We start from the raw sequence: 17,093 nt of genomic DNA on the forward strand, positions 1-17,093 counted from the left end.
AGTCCTGCTGAGGGTTACCCTTTTTCTCTTTTGTTTTTAATTTTATTCTTGATTTTTACTGGAGTTTTTAGATCCAATGTTTACATTTATCGATAAAAAGCATTTTATGACAAATTTCACCCGGTAGGTTGGCATACAGCAGTCGCACTGTCCGTCCGTCCGTCTGTCCGTCCGTCCGTCTGTCCGTCCGTCCGCTCGTCTGTCTGTCCGTCACACTTTTGCGTTTAGGTTTCGAAAAATGCTCATAAGTTCTATGCCGTTTCAGATGTAACCTTGTTTATAGTGTTCATAATTGCGCGGGTTATTTATATGTATTTAACATATGTTTTTTTATTAAATGGGCATGCTTATAGATTTGGTGATGTTTAAGTTTGTTACTTTCTGCCTTGAATATAAGGAGATTTAAATTATTACTGAAGTGAAGTAGTATAATATAATGACAAGAAATAAGTCAACTTGTTTATTTAACGTATGACAACGATTGGTTGAAATATCTTTAAATACAAAATAATATATTGACCCTGGTTGTCAAGTTTCAATGTGATAACATAACATAATATTTTCGAGAATAAATTGCATTTCGGACATTTTCATATTCCATAACAAGACGCATATGGAAAATGTCGTTGTCTAAGTCTTTCATAATTTTGAGACAACCTTACATAAATACATGAGCTACTTCGGTGCAATGTATACAAATCGAAGCAACAAAGAAAAATACAATTAAATATAGAAATTCAAATACAAAATCAAAGCACATTATCAGGAGAGAAATTACTTTTAATTACAGAATGGTGACAACGTGCCAACGCAAACAGGATAATACATACAACTCAATAATAAGAAATAAATGTCAAAATGTGAATCATTTGTATTGTCAACTTAATGTATCAAATCATTTTGTAAGACGACTAATTCATTGCAACGTTGGTCTGGTTTGCAAGCATGCCATCATCAACAATAACATTCTGCGTATTGACCGTCGTACTGTTTGTTGCCGTTGTGGCTTCTGCTGGGACGATGTTAACTCCAACTGCATCGGTCATTTCATCCCCACCAATAACCGTTTCCCTGGTTATTATGTGTTCTTTCTGATGTTGATGGTGCATTATGTCTGAAATTGTGTATGATGGTATAAGTCGTATTGCCAATAACAGTGTTTGCACGAACAAAGTTTAACATTGTTAAAAAGCAAGATTTCATCCATAAGTATGGTAGGTATAGGTTCAGTGTTTAAGAATGAGTTTGGCTTGGTGTAATTAATTTATGTAACGAAAAATCTTTCTTGTGGGATGCCGAAACTTTAAACGCGGGCCATATATTTCACCCTTTTGTTGTCTACGGCATCACCTAATTACACGTTTTCTCTCCGCCAAAACACCATATAACTTCGATTTGTACATTGAACAAAAAACAACATTTAACAAGAAAGCAGTTATTTTTCATCCTTTACTTCCTTTTTATCCATGTACCATTTCATAGGACTTTGGTATTTGACGCTATATTTGGGACTGCTTACAACACCACAAGAATAAGTGAGCTGACAATTTATCGTAGACTATATTTGTACCTCTCAGAAAAGCAGTTTGCTTTGTTTTATTTACTTTAAAGGATATTTTTGCGGTGTTTCATTACATCGCAGGATGTGTATGCCCATTTTGTAGTTTGCTTGCATGACAATACTATATTTTACTCTTGTACAATCCATCCCAACATTTGTATTGATATATTTACTGTCTTCTCTTTCCTTTACATAGATAAAAGTCTTTAATATACCTGCTGTTAACAAAACACAAATTTAACGATGCATGCAATGTTATGCGCCTAAAATTACAAACATATTTACAAATACTTACGCGCAAACAGGAAGGGAGCTCCCTGGAATTCGTCAATATCCAACACGCCGTCTCCTGTGAATAAAACACGTGTGGAAAGTTAACTATTGCTCTGACGCTCTGTGCGCATGAACCCTGCCCTAACCCCTGGTATGAAAGGTCGATCAATATCAGGTCCCATGTCTGTATGACACCAGCTTAACGTTTAACTTTACCATCCCGAACGTAAGGTCATAACACGAGTGAAAGGATGACGATAATTTGAAAGCTTATAAAGTAAACAACTATCTATTTATTTGATATACAATATATGAGTTGTCTACCGGCTCACTATTAGCTTATGCCATTTCAAACGTTTCTGTGAGTTAACTTTATTTGATCAGTGATACCGTGAATACTTACCAATCAATTTAACTAATTTTGATAACTTACAGCCCACCAATATCATAGTAATTTAACTGAACTAAAAATATTCCGCTAATGTGACCGTCTTTGCGACAACAAGAGAAAATCTATAATATGTTTTTTAATCTAACCATTGCTGTCATTTATAACATTATTTTGAAAAATATTATTGCTTAAAAATTGCTACCATTGTCGTCGGCAATGAAGAATGGTTCCCGGAGCTGGCTGGGGTCCGCCAATGTGACCGTCTTGATGACAACGAACACGAACTCCTCGTACGAGATCTGCTTGTCGTCATTCGTGTCGTAGTCAGAGAACTCGTCGGAGAAAGGTACCATTATTGTTGATGTGCTTACCTAAAAATTTGAAATAAACCCATTTATGCCTAATGGACTCGCCCATCCTTCTAAATTGGATCAATTTATTTCCAAAATAAGGGATGTCGAGTATATTTATTTCTATATTTAGAATATTTCTTACAGAAATTCATTTAAGCAAACGGCGAAGACCCAGATGAGACGCCGCATCATGCGGCGTCTCATCTGGGTCTACGCTGTTTGCCAAGGCCTTTTTTCTAGACGCTAGGCATAAATGAGTCAAAGTAGAAAGACAAATTAGTTTCTGTCATAATAATTCTGGGCAATATACAACGATGTTTTTTTCGAATAAAGCTAGATGCGGATAATTTATTGTAGTATATATTTGACACCATTCGCCTTAAATGATAAGTGCCAATGCCTACCCATATTGAGCTAAACTAAGAAGCGAAATTTACCAATATGCCTACTCAATAATGCATGAATGATGCAATCACATTACTCAACAGTACTGTAGTAGGTAAGCTCGAACTCATTCGTCTGCTATACAACTTCAACATGTTATGAAAATTGAATGACCAATGTTGACTGCCAATCTGTTTTGGTAAGTTTTCATCTGAACGAGAATTGAGTTGTGTTTGACTACATGAAAGAGGAGTCAATTGTATATTAAGCAACATCAATGTTTGTTTCTCCTTTACCCATCAATATCCGAAGTAGAATGTGCACTGTTCCAAGAGTGGCATACCCCACTTAATCAATCACGAAGCATGTATACACTTTTTAACGCGTACTAATTACGTAAATAAATTAAATTTTCTTCGTCTAAATTTGCAGTTAAAAGGCTTTTATTTGTAATTATTTTTACTGAAAACGAATTATAGATTTAATAATTTTAAAGGATAAAACACATCTCTTAATCATACTTAATTATCGCCATGTTATTTATTTTAAAGTTCAAATGAAGCCTTCTTAAAAACGAACCTCTAACCAAGGCGGAAAGTGTCGTCCCAGGCTAATCTGGTGCGACATTTACGCAAATGCATTAAGCCCGATTTTTCCCAGAGCGAGGTTCATATGTTGTTATACTTACACTTCGTTTGCAATCGTCTGCTTTGACAGCGCACTTATCGGCTCCGGCTTCTTTCAAGGGCTCCACAACGGGCGCTGCAATCCCCCCGGTGTTAGCTTCAATCACCGAACCCACTGCCTGTATAGCTATGGGACAGGCTACACCGTACAACAACTGAAAGAGCAATAATACTAATAATAATGATAATAATAAATTATAATAATTGTTATTATTATAATTACAATATTAGTAATATTATTTTATGACTACTACTACTACTACTGCAACTACTGCTACTACTTCTACTACTACTACTACAACTTCTACTACTACTACTACTACTACTTCTACTACTACTACTACTACTACTACTACTACTACTACTACTACTACTACTACTACTACTACTACTACTACTACTACTACTACTACTACTACTACTACTACTACTACTACTACTACTACTACTACTACTACTACTACTACTACTACTACTACTACTACTACTACTACTACTACTACTACTACTACCACCACCACCACCATTTCAACAACGGCCCTCACCTTGCAGCCAACCTTTTTTACTGCCTCTTGCAACTTCCTTCCTCTGACTCTGATACGCCAGCTGTCGGCGGGGCTAACCAGCAGAACGGCCAGCAGTACAACCAGAAAGGTCCTTGTTATCAGCATTATGACTGGAGTTTATAATAGAAAACAAGGTACACGTTCATCACTTATTTAATTTATTCAGTTTCGGTATTAGCAGAATATATTTATTTTAAAACACGCCTCTCGATTATACCATCCAATAATTCAATACATATGACTCGTTTTCAGCAACTAATATTTTACAAAAATAAGGAATATTTTAACAACTCATATGTTAGTACATGTAAGGCCGTTTTTACCTGCCAATTACCTAATGATTTTAATACATTAATTGCGCGTTTTCAATACCAAATTATTTATTAAATCTTTCCCCTTTTCATCGACAAATTATAAAATAAAATCAGGCCCACATTCTGGTCGCGTTTTCACCACCCACTTTATAGTTTAACTGCATGTTTTCACTATCAAATAACTTAATTGATCTTGTTCCGATTTCATCACTTAAGAATTTAACAAAATCCATTATTGCGAGCACTTACTATATATTTTATAAAATAATGTCTCGTTTTTACAAAACCATTCTTAAATAATTTAAATGCGCGTTTTATCAACCAATTATTGTGTATTTTATTAAGTCATATCCCATTTTCAATGACCAATTATTTAACAGTATCAGGTTAAACTTCGCAATATTCACTTGTTTATTAATATACTTTAGTGTTGTACATTAAAACTGTTCTTTAAACTGTTTTGTCTCAACACTCCGTAAAGTTTTGAGTCAAACACACCATTCACCCATCCCAACACGGTCAGTTTTAAGTGCATCGCACCATTCACACATTCCAACACGTTCAGTTTTAAGTCCATCACACCATTCACACATTCCAACACGGTCAGTTTTCAGTTCAACACACCATTCACACATTGCAACATGCGCATGGCTGTAACCACCCATCTATATGATATAAAACATTTACATGTATGTACACACTTTTCTTATGTATTTAACAGTGTACGGTTCAGATAACTTTTTTAAAATATTTTTTTTTATAGATATTTTCCAATTTAATTATAATAGCAATGCAATTCGTATTGTAAAATGTAATTAAAAGCTGATGTAAAAATATCCTTCTCGAAAAAGAAGTAAGCAGATTTTCTTCGGTAAATAATAGCGTGAGAATTATCAAAATGAAACATATGTATATCTTTATAAACAAAAATATATTCATGAGTAGTGCACTAATTATTTGCATGAAAAAAATAAATATAAATTCATCGAGCAATACTAATTCTTAATGCAATAATACCTACCTGCAAGGTGTTTTGTCCTGAATAAATGTATTTTAAAAATAAAAATGATTGGTATCTAACCACTTTTAATATATACTCAGTGTGCACAGCTATTATATCTCTGATGTGAACAATTGTAAACTAGCTCTTAAATATATAACTATCCCATGTTTTGAGGTTTTGAAATCTACTTTGATTGGTTGATTATCGGAATTTCGAAACACCAGCTAATACAAATGCAGATTATAATTGCACATATTTATTTACATGTTTTTATAAAAAAACAAAACATGTTCAAACAGATACGATTATGCAATTAAAACAAATAAGATATTTTCAATAAGAAGTAACTGGTACAGCTGAAGATTAATAAGTTTTATGACGCCGACAGAAATGTTTATAGCGGCAAAAAGCGCTCGGATGACGGATATAAACCACGTGACAATAGCGTTTAAACGATTTACGTCCAATTACAATCGTTTCATGGTTTTAAATTAACAGACTTATAATATCCATGATGATCGATTATTTATGCGGTCTTTAAATAAACAAGCAGCAAACATTTGGGGAATTACCCTAAAATAATAATAGCTTAAGATTAAAAAGTTTAATGACGCCGACAAAAATGTTTACAGCGGCAAAAATCGTTCGGCTTACGGATATAAACCGCGTGACTAACGTTTGAACGATTTACGCCTAGTTACGTCGTTCAGTGGTTTCAAATTACCATACCTGTGATAATTATGATGCATGACTATTTATGCGGTCTTTAAAAAATAAACAGGCAGCACACATTTTGGGAATTACCCTAAAATAATACGACAGCCATACTTAGAAAAGGATGATAAAATGCTCAATAAAGAATAGTCGGTTTTCATTGCATTTTTACGCCTACTATTGTGAAACGTTAAATTCAATTAAGTGAGATTGTTCAGTGGCTCACATTATTGAATGTTTACGTGACAATAATCTGCGAAGATTCTTTCGGTCATTTGTTCAGAAAATACGCTTCTTGCACAGTTGTATAATAACCCATCTATGCCTAGCGTCTAGAAAAAAGGCCTTGGCAAACAGCGTAGACCCAGATAAGACGCCGCATAATGCGGCGTCTCATCAGGGTCTGCGCTGTTTGCTTAAATGAATTTCTGTAAGAAATATTCTAAATATAGAAATAAATACACTAAACATTCCTAATTTTGGAAATAAATTGATCCAATTTAAAAGGATGGGAGAGTCCACTAGGAATAATGGGTTAATACACATTGAGGGTTGTCTTCGGCACGTATGGAACTCATTTTTTTGGGGGGGTGGGGGGGGCATTTTATATATTTATTCATCGAAACAATATACATTTATTCGGGTTACTTGGTAAATATTAGCATGAAAAGAGTAAAACGACTTGTCAATCACACGTTTTCTTAACAACAAACAGAAAACAAAACATAATTCTCAATGTCATAACACGTTTAGCTTCGTTGGTAAATAGATGTGCCGGCTGGAGTACTATATAAAACATAGTGTCTATATCGATCAATTATATTGTGCTTGCGCATCTTACTAATTAATCAAAGCACAATTTATGGAAAAAAATGCGAACCATTGTCAATATTATTAAAAATATATATTTCAGCTAGTTTTATGTTTTAATGTGGAAAAATAAGATATGATAGACGAAGACGCTTTATTAATTGATTTGCCTGGAAATTACGTTACAAACAAAGAAATATGCAAATCATTTCATTTTCAAATCACAATTATGACGAAAATAAAACGTCCTTTAATATTAAAAAAATATGTGGACAAAGTTTTTTTACGTCTGGATTTTGTCGTTTACACGTTTAAGAAGCGAGTCATTTAATTGATAAGTAAGAACAAGGTTTTCGAAATCGATTCATTTGAGGCATGCGACAATTTCAGTTTCTCGCCATTATTGTGATCCGCGCTCTTTGAAAACCAGGCTTGATGCAAGTGCGTAAAGTGAAACCCAAGAGTATCCTTTTATGGAAATTATCGTGTAAACGAAAATCCAGTATATGCGGAAAGGATCGTTCCAGATTAGCATTGGCGAAGTGCACATGCTTATCTGGGACGAAACTTTACATACATGCTTTAAGCCCCGTTTTCCCAAAGCGCGGCTAATGTATTAATGTATTTTATTGTCTTTAATTGTTCATCGATACCTCTGTTTGAAGGTTTTCAAAATAAAATAATATCAAAATGTTACAATCATTAACAATAAGGAGTATTTTTCTATCATTTTACCGTTCTACTGATTTTTTTATTATAATTTTCTATGTGTTCTTTAATTCTAGTATAAAATTTTGTTAGACGCGTATTCTTAGCATGAGAATCGCCATGATGAATTCTGTCAGGCTATGTTAATATACTTAATCTATAATATTATTTCTAAATATCGCGTAGATAATAATGAACCGTAAAATTGGATAACTTGAATATCTGTATAGAAATACATGAAACCATTTTAAATTAACCAAAAGCGATTGAAAAACAGAAAATGGCATGTTCAGAGATACTGACAAATTCAACGGAAACAACACCAGGGCCAGAATACTTGGCCACGTTGTGTATTTGATATGAGCCGCGCTCTAGGAAAAATGGGCGTAATGCATGTGACCAATCATTTGAGTCGTGTTCTGAGAAAACTGGGCATAATTCATGTGCGTAAAGTGTCGTCCCAGATTAGCCTGTGCAGTCCGCACTGGCTAAAAAGAGACGACACTTTCTGCTTATATGACATTTTTCGTTTAAAATGAAGTCTCTATTTAGCAAAAATCCCATTTAGGCGGAAAATGTCGTCTCTGATTAGCCTGTGCGGACTGCACAGGCTAATCTGAGACGACACTTTACGCACATGCATTATGCCCAGTTTTCTCAGAACGCGACTCATTTTAATTCCAATATCCATGTTTTAAATCCATGATTATCTAATCAGATTTAAACTACTCAAATGTCAACCAATTAATTTTGTATTAAATAAGTATCAATATATTCAGATTTGAGAGCGTTTATTTCAAACTCGTTATATGCTCTATATACATCTACAATTAAGAGTTAAGGTAAGTTAAATCTAATCACAATGTCACCCTCTCATGTTCGAAGTTATTTTACGCACTCAATTGATATCTTATATCTTTTTAAAATTGAACTAAAAATGAAGAATAAAATAATCAATTATCATTTTCAAAAAATGATCAGTATATCCTCTTTATCAAAGCTGCATTTAAGGTTATAATGGTATTGTGCCAAATAGGAACAGTACTTTACTTCGGACGTTCGTAAGTCCGGGCATTTCAATCGAATGTTCAATAATCGAATATTCGAATATATTCGAGTTATGAAGAGCGAATAGTCGAATATCATTTTCACTATGCGTTCCCAACACTGGTAAAATTTCGTCCCATATTCGTATGGCTCGATTGGTCATTGTCGGCTCGAGTACTACTTAAATGTACCCCGGGTACATTTAAGTATACTTAAATGTACCCCGGGAACGGAAAATATACTTCTAACGCCAAACGGTCTAGCGGTCGTTGTGTATTTTTAAAATAAAATATTTTCATATATATGTCAATAGTTTTTAAATGGCCTCTATATTATCGAAACTCATGGTCATAAAAGAATGTTGAAGCTGGGTTACCGAGCGCGTTTTACGACATCGGATTTTGGGAGGAAATAAAACTCGGATACAGTCTAAATTTGCCAGGTACGTTTAAGTATTTTTTCCGTACCCATGGTACATTTAAGTACACGTAAAAGTATCCGGGGTACATTTAAGTAGTACCCGAGCCGACAATGACCAATCGAGCATTAGTTTGTGCAGTCCGAACACCATATCAGGGACGATTCATTCCGCTTTTATGGTATTTTGCGTTTTAAGAAAATCTTTTCGTATCGAAAATCCAGTTTAGACGGAAAGTGTCGCCACTTTTAAGCATGTGCGGACTGCACATGCTAATCTTGGATGGAACTTTACTCACTTGCTTTAAACCCTGTTTTCCCATGGCGAGGCTGATATATTTGCATGATACATTTACTATGTGTGTTAAATGAAATTAAATGTTATATCACGGATAAATGATTTGATTTAAACGGAGATCGATTGCATGCGACCACTTTGGCGAGCATTCCTGAAAGTGATTGGTGCTTTTTTATTAAACATGTGCATATGTATAATTGATGTATTAAAAACAGACATCATAAACATAAAAAAAAATGATTTATTTTAAGAAAAATAATGCAAAAACACGAACATGACAAAACTATAATACTAATAACTTTTTCACATGCAGACATTACAATGACAGTGTGGAGACTATATACTTATATACAAATATACTAAAAAATAAATTAATTTGCAAATACCCTAATACACAAATGCAAAACTTGGTTAATGAAAGTTATTCATCAGTTTGCATTAATAATAATTCAATGCATAGTCAGTTTGATTTGCTGACATGTCACCATTGACACTGACATTCTCAGTATTGTTTAGTGCAATGATAGTCGTTGTGTCTTCCTTTGGGACGATGGTAGTTTCATATGTTTCAGCCGCGGTCGTTTCTTCTTCACCGATGACCGTTTCGTCTCCACCAATGACCGTTTCCCGGGTAATAATGTGTTCTTTCTTATGTTGATGGTGGATTAAATCTGAAAATTTCGTTTGAAAGCATAAGTCGGATTGCCAATAACGGTGTTTGCGCGAATATACGGTGGTACGCACTGAACAAAAGAAATGCAGGCTTAGTAAGTTATCAATAAATAGTGTAGATACATGTTTAGTTGTTTAGTTATGTTTTTAGTTTGGTTTGTTCAAAGTGTGTAACAAAATATGATCCTCGCTCTGGGAAAGCCGGGCTAAATGCATGTGCTTTTAGTGTCGTCCCAGATTAGCCTGTGCACTTCGTAAGGCTTTTCATTGACGACACTTTCTGCCATAACTGGTTTCTTCTTAGAAGATACTTCCCTTAACGAAACATTCCATACAAGCGGAAAGTACCGTCCATGATTCACCTGCACGGACACTTTACGTACATGCATAAATCCCGGTTTTCTGAGAGCAAGGCTCATATATTTCACGCGTCTGGTTGTATCTGGTTGTATCTGGTTGTATAACATACTGTTTCACTATTTCTGATGTACTCTCTGTGCATGGTTATATTTTAATTGTGATTTTTAATATAAATAAAACATATCATTAATCAAAATGAAGTTTGCTCTTAAACATAAACTTGGAAAGAAAATGTAGATGCCTATATGAAGAAATCGACCGGCGTTCTCTTGGCACAATAACCATAACCACATGTATGAACAAGCCCGATATTTACAGTGACTAGTATTCGTGCCTTTATATGAAGGATATTAATTATTAGTTTTCCTGTTCTTAGCAAAAGAAAAAAAGAGAAAAATACTATGTCACGTTTCGAATAAAAAAGACACTTAAAAAAGTTTACATACGAGCAAAAAGGAATGGAGCCGCCTGGAACTCGTCCATGTCCAACACACCGTCCCCTGTGGATACAATACATTCTAGAGGAGTTTCCAGAACAAGGTCAATAATATATTTATAGTATATACAAAAACAACTTGTGTCAGATCCTTTACACATTATATCACCACTACAATTATTCCGTACATAGAAGCATAATACAAGTTGAAGGCCGTCGATTTGTACAAAAACTTGTATGAACTATGAATTACGTAAATGTTTGTACACTATTATTAACAGTTGTCTACTATCGCTTCACGCATCAAATGTTACCGTCTAAGTTTATAAACAATGATAAATTTAACAAAAACTTGTGAGCCGCAGTCAGGGTAATCGGAGTTTAAAGGGGCCTTTTCATGTTTGGGTTAATTGACAAAATTGAAAAAAGTTGTTTCAGATTCGCACATTTTCGTTTTAGTTATGATATTTGTGAGGAAACAGTAAAACTGAACATTTACCATGTACTAAAATAGCCATTATATGCATCTTTCGATTATTTAAAACTTCGAAAATTATAAAGCGTTGCAATGCGAAACGAATTTATAATTTGGAGAGTTCTGTTGTTGCCGTTATATTTTGTGAAACTACAAGGATTGCTTATATTAAGTATAAAATACTTGAGGCAGTGTATTCGGAAGGATAGCCTAGTTGTCTAAGTCGCAGACTTTTTACTCCAGTAGCCCAGGGGTCAGTGGTTCGAGCCCTGCTGGCGGTTACCTTTTTTGTTCTTTTTGAGTTTTATTCTTGATTTTTTACTGGAGCATTTGATATCCAATGTTTACATTTATCAATATAAAGCATTTAATGACAAACTTAAAAATATGCCAAAATCTGTGAAAAGGCCCCTTTAATGCATGTGAGAAAAGTGTCTTCCCAGACTAGCCCGTGCAGTCCGCACCGGCTAATAAGGGTCGATATTTCCCGCATTGACTGGACCTTTGGTAAGAAAAGACTTCCTTGAAACAAAGAATTCCATTAAAGCGGAAAGTGTTCTCATGAACTTCGAAATCAAATCCGGGACAACAATTTACACACATGCATTAAGCCCCGTTTTCCCCGAGAGTTGCTATAACATTTGTGTGTGTAAAAACAGCTCACCATTAGCATCGGCCATGGTAAATGGTTCTCTCAGCTGGCTGGGATCCGCTAATGTGACCGTCTTGATAACAACAAACACAAACTCCTCGTAGGCGATCAGCTTGTCACCGTTGGTGTCGTAGTCAGAGAACTCGTCGGAGAACGGTACCATGATCTCCAGTGGGTTAACCTGTAGCGTTGACATACGTTCCCGTACATAAAATGTGTCTGTTATAGCTAAACAGGGCAGCATGGAAGGATTTTGATATAAACTGGTCTTTTGACATGATTTTATTGTAAATTGTACTGTGTATAATGGTTTGTTAACCGTATAAAGTGACTTTACATGATCCTTTACACGCAAAAAACAAATCCAATATAGTTGATTTGTTTTTAAAGAATTGTAACGAATAACAACAACACATACTCGTCATTTTAGTAAAAGTATATCCATTTAGTTTGCCGTCTTTTACCAAAATAAATAATTTTGGACATGTTGATTCCTCAGAATTATTTGCATGAAGAGAAACATTTGCAATTGTAGCTTAAGTAGCTTAAGCTGTAAGAAAACATTACAAACATGACACAAGTGTTACGTACGCTGCGTTTGCACTTTCTAGCACGGAGTAAGCAGGCCCCTGTGCCGACCTTCTTCAAGGGTTCCACTACAGGGACGGCCGCCCCACCTGTCTTGACTTCTACCAACGTGCCAACCGCATGAACTACTACCGGACACGCTATGCCGAACAACGCATGGAAAAGGCAGTAATTATAAAATCATAAGAATACTTTTACTAGTTCTACGACAATTGATGATGATAATGATTCTGATGCTGATAATGATGTTGTTGCTGTTGCTGCTGCTGCTGCTGCTGCTGCTGATGATGATGATTCGATACTGAGGATAAATCGTGACTCACCTTACATGGCATTTTCTTTACTTCCTTCACTATATTTTTCGGAACCTCTTTGACTTTGTCTACCACTTTATTGACAACATCGTTGATCTTCTTCGCCAACTTTTTGAAAATAAAGCCATCGGCATGGTTCATCAGGAGCACTGACAGTAGTACAACCAGACACGTTCTTAAGTTCAGCATGGTGACTGAGGGTTATAAGAAAATAATATCCCGAGTTTACAACTATTCAATCGAACAACGTATATGAAGGTTCAACAATGGCATCAAATATAGTACAACGCACTATATAACGTACATGCATTATTCTTACCTAAATTAACTGTTCTTTCAACCAGTAATACTATCTTGTAAAAATAAATTATGCTCGTACTGCTCTGGTTTCTATTACTTGAAAATTGGTACATAAGCCCTTAAATAGGACTTAAACGCGTTTTGAGGATTTGGAAACCTTTTGAAAAACATTGGTATTGGCTGATCAAATACATACGTCACATATTTTCAAATTTATAGGAAAATGCAACTGAACAAAATATTTATTTACAATAAGGAGTACCTGGTACAATTACACGTATAACAATGTATTTAGACATAAATATTTACTACGTCACACAACGCTGCGTACAAACTCCACCTCATTGACGTTAAAACGATTTACGTTAGCTTACTTCGTTCTGTGGTTTAAGTGCAAACATATTAATAATAATCATTACAATGCATTATTTGTACAAGTTTGCGGTCTTGTAAAAACACACGCACAAGCAGCACAATTTTAGGGAATATCCCTGAAATAATACGATCGTTAAACTACATATATAATTTTAGAAAATGATGAAACTGTGCTTAATAAAAAATCAATGAGTTTAAGGTGTATTTATTTTGCTGTGAAACTTAAATAGTCTATCGTGTATAAAATGTTGTGTATGAATTGCAGTGCTTTAGTAAGTCGGTGTTTTATTCATCACTTACACAATTATTTAGATTTTTCTTTTTCCTATCTCCGTGGACCCTTATATTCTTTCAGAAAATCCACTTTTCGCATACATACTAAAACGCCATGTCTCTCATATAGTTGTATAATAAACTTTAACGTGGTAATTTCTAGTACAGTCGAATAATTAACACAGGCCAACCAGGGACGACACTTTTCGCTTGTATTGATTTTTTCATTTGAATGAAGTCTCTGCTTAACGAACATCCAGGCTAGGCGTAAAGTGTCGTCCCTAATTAGTGTGTGCGAATTGCACAGGCTGACCTGGCACACAACTTCACGCACGTGCATTACGCCCCGTTTTTCAAGAGCATGGCTCAATTTAGTTTCGCCTTAGGAGTGCAAGCTTAATGGTTCCCGTTCAACACGGAGATTGTGTCTACATAGCCAGTTGCCTACCCAGCATCCAATTCAATCGAGAGACACCGATTGCCTTACATTCAACTTTAAGCGCCGAGCATAAAGGGGAGGTACCGGAAAAAATAACTTTACTTTTATGAGCGGATCTGTAGTCTAGTTGTTATACTTCCGCTCAACCCTATCATGCTTATTCATTTTTAGTATCTCGCACTTTACTCCGTGCCCCAACTAACAAATCTTCAGGAGCGATGACCATTAGATTCGTTGACTTTTGCATTTTAGTGAATTAAGCCATTGGAATATGTAGGGAAAAAGATCATCGTATCAGGCAGAAATATCATCTTTAAATTATTTCGTGAATTTTGTTTTTGTATAAACACATTTGTTGTAGTAAAAATATTTTGAAAATAATGAGTATTAAGTCTGGGATTTATTTAGTATTACATATTTTGAATTTATATCGTACACTATGTTTTTTTCAGGTTATTGACTTCTTAATTGAGTTGGTTACTTATATATTTACATATTTTAAGCCTTTTTTTATAGAATGGTTATATGTTCTGTTTAGATTTGGCTTTAAGGTTACAATATACTAAATAATTTTGGAGTTCAATGCTATACCCTCTAAAATTGGAACGTCATTTATTTGAAGACACAATTCTCACTATGGGCACTTGCCATGACTTTTTTTGAATATGTCTGTGTGCATGTGGTAGGGAAAACATTGCTGTATACTACACATTCAGTGTTTTGCTTTAAGGTTGGAGACTACATGAGACTTTGACAGATGGCGGAAATCATCATCAACTGGAGAAAAGCCGATAAAAAGATGGCCTTAAAACAGGGACCGCTGATTCGCGTCGAGTTCTTTCTTACATACCACATGACCTATCTAAAAACCGAGTCAAGAGGTAGATGTATCCGAACAAGTATAAAAAGTTTACTAGCTGATAAAAGTTTTGAAAGCTTGCAATAAGTTTTAATATACAATTTACAATCTGGAAATAATATAACAATTGTGTTTCTGGAAAAAGTACCCATTAGGCTCCCACTTGTCATATGTTTACAATAGTGTCTCTCTCTCTCTCTCTCTCTTTTCTCTGTCTCTCTCTCTCTCTCTCTGTCTCTCTCTCTCTCTCTCTCTCTCTCTCTCTCTCTCTCTCTCTCTCTCTCTCTGTCTCTCTCTCGTCTCTCTCGCTCTCTTCTGTCGTCTGTCTGTCTGTCTGTTCTGTCTGTCTGGCTATGTGTCTGTTGTCTGTTATGTCTGTCTGTCTGGTCTGTCTGTTGTTGTCGTCGTATCTGTATGTTGCTGTCTGCTGTTGTTCTGTCTGTATGTCTGTAGAGGAGGAGAGGAGCGGGAGAGAGAGAGAGAGAGAGAGCGAGAGAGAGAGAGAGAGAGCGAGAGAGAGAGCGAGGAAGCAGGGAGAGAGAGAGAGCGAGAGGAGAGAGAGGAGAGAGAGAGAGAGGAGCGAGAGGAGACGAGAGAGAGAGAAGAGCGAGAGTAACGAGCAGCAGAGAGAGGAGAAGGCGCGCGAGCGAACGAGCGCTCTCTCTTCTCTTCGCTCGCTCTCTCTCTCTCTCTCTCTCTCCTCTCTCTCCTCTCTCTCTCTCTCTCTTCTATTCTCTCTCTCTCTCTCTCTCTCTCTCTCTCTCTCTCTATATATATATATATATATATATAGATATATATATATATATATAGCATTTTCAGACCCATTAAAATTGTCATTCCAACTGAACATCTTTTTATTGTCTAATATATTAAGGAAACATTCCGGTGTCGATCATATTCAGTTTTCACATTTATTTTCGAATTTGTGTTAAATCCAATTGATCGATCAATCGTGTGATTCAATAATGTAAGGTTAATGATTTAAATGGATTCTATGACAGAAAATTGTCATTATGAACAAACAACCGCCTTATTTAATTTTCTTGTTTTTGTTTTCATTTTCAATTATCTTTAAGCCAGTTTCGGTGGGCCAATGAAAGTTACAAAACTCCATAACCACTCTTAACATAAAGCCCATTGCGAATAGAAATCTTAAGAATATGAAGGCTTCTTGCTGGAGAGCCCATCTATAAAATCTCAACTGAGTTGTCTTAAAAGGCTATCTTTAATGCTTATGAGAAAGAAATGGAGTAATAGCGAACATTACTGATAAACACACATGTACTTTGAATAACGATTTAATTTTGCGATTTTTCTTAGTTTAGTGAGTTTTTATATAAAAAAATGTAGTTGATGTTAGCTGCCATATGAATGCACACTGATAGTTTCTGAAGTTGTTTACGAGGTTAAGCTTCTTGTTGAGTGGTAATGGCGCTGGCATGTTTATGTTAAAGGGCCCTTTTCCCGACTTTGGCATGTATTGACGTGTGTCATTAAATGCTTTATTTTTATGAATGTAAACATTTCATAAAAGCTCTAGTAAAAATACAAGAATACAATTAAAGAAAGAAAAAAAGTAACCCTCAACTGTGCTCGAACCACTGACCCCTGGAGCCCTGGGGTAAACGTCGACTGCTTAGATCACTCGGCCATGCGTGCTCATACCATTGGTGATGCATTTTATTTTTATATATGTATTCCTCGTAGTATCACACAATATAGCGACAACAGAACTCTCCAAATAATTCAATCGTTTCGCGTTGCAACGCTTTAACATTTTCAGGGTTTACATCTGCAAAAGATGCAAATAATAGATATTTTA

General features: G+C 35.3%; 2 protein-coding genes across 3 annotated transcripts; both read right to left on the bottom strand.

The window, feature by feature from the left end:
* Positions 1-447: 447 nt before the first annotated feature.
* Positions 448-5,639, bottom strand: LOC127851407 (uncharacterized). Its single transcript, XM_052385178.1, has 6 exons — positions 5,550-5,639; positions 4,194-4,324; positions 3,651-3,803; positions 2,428-2,596; positions 1,857-1,910; positions 448-1,114 (listed from the first exon to the last, which is right to left on the bottom strand). Exons 2-6 carry the CDS (start codon positions 4,317-4,319, stop codon positions 912-914), a joined length of 705 nt encoding a protein of 234 aa, XP_052241138.1. The 5' UTR covers positions 4,320-4,324; positions 5,550-5,639; the 3' UTR covers positions 448-911.
* Positions 5,640-9,752: 4,113 nt separating this feature from the next.
* LOC127851415 (uncharacterized) lies at positions 9,753-13,184 on the bottom strand. Of its 2 annotated transcripts, XM_052385197.1 has the most exons (4): positions 12,712-13,184; positions 12,133-12,301; positions 11,004-11,057; positions 9,753-10,196 (listed from the first exon to the last, which is right to left on the bottom strand). In XM_052385197.1, the coding sequence occupies exons 2-4, from the start codon at positions 12,281-12,283 to the stop codon at positions 9,964-9,966; spliced, it is 438 nt and encodes a 145-aa protein (XP_052241157.1). In that variant the 5' UTR covers positions 12,284-12,301; positions 12,712-13,184; the 3' UTR covers positions 9,753-9,963. The 2 variants fall into 2 exon arrangements, with proteins under 2 accessions (XP_052241157.1, XP_052241156.1); XM_052385196.1 differs by lacking the exon at positions 12,712-13,184 and having other exon boundaries at positions 12,133-12,388.
* Between the last annotated feature and the right edge of the window lie 3,909 nt (positions 13,185-17,093).

Source organism: Dreissena polymorpha, chromosome 11 (assembly GCF_020536995.1).
Source record: "Dreissena polymorpha isolate Duluth1 chromosome 11, UMN_Dpol_1.0, whole genome shotgun sequence".
Taxonomy (NCBI): Eukaryota; Metazoa; Mollusca; class Bivalvia; order Myida; family Dreissenidae; genus Dreissena; species Dreissena polymorpha.

Excerpts from the sequence above, each read along its gene's own strand:
- LOC127851415 (XM_052385196.1), bottom strand. The coding sequence starts at position 12,364 with ATGCTGCCCTGTTTAGCTATAACAGACACATTTTATGTACGGGAACGT. Across the intron at positions 11,058-12,132 it reads TACCATGGCCGATGCTAATG|GGGACGGTGTGTTGGACATG; the intron begins GTGAGCTGTTTT and ends TTGTATCCACAG. Across the intron at positions 10,197-11,003 it reads GGCTCCATTCCTTTTTGCTC|ATTTAATCCACCATCAACAT; the intron begins GTATGTAAACTT and ends CGAAATTTTCAG.
- LOC127851407 (XM_052385178.1), bottom strand. The coding sequence starts at position 4,319 with ATGCTGATAACAAGGACCTTTCTGGTTGTACTGCTGGCCGTTCTGCTG. Across the intron at positions 3,804-4,193 it reads TAAAAAAGGTTGGCTGCAAG|TTGTTGTACGGTGTAGCCTG; the intron begins GTGAGGGCCGTT and ends TTGCTCTTTCAG. Across the intron at positions 1,911-2,427 it reads CTTCATTGCCGACGACAATG|GAGACGGCGTGTTGGATATT; the intron begins GTAGCAATTTTT and ends TTTTATTCACAG.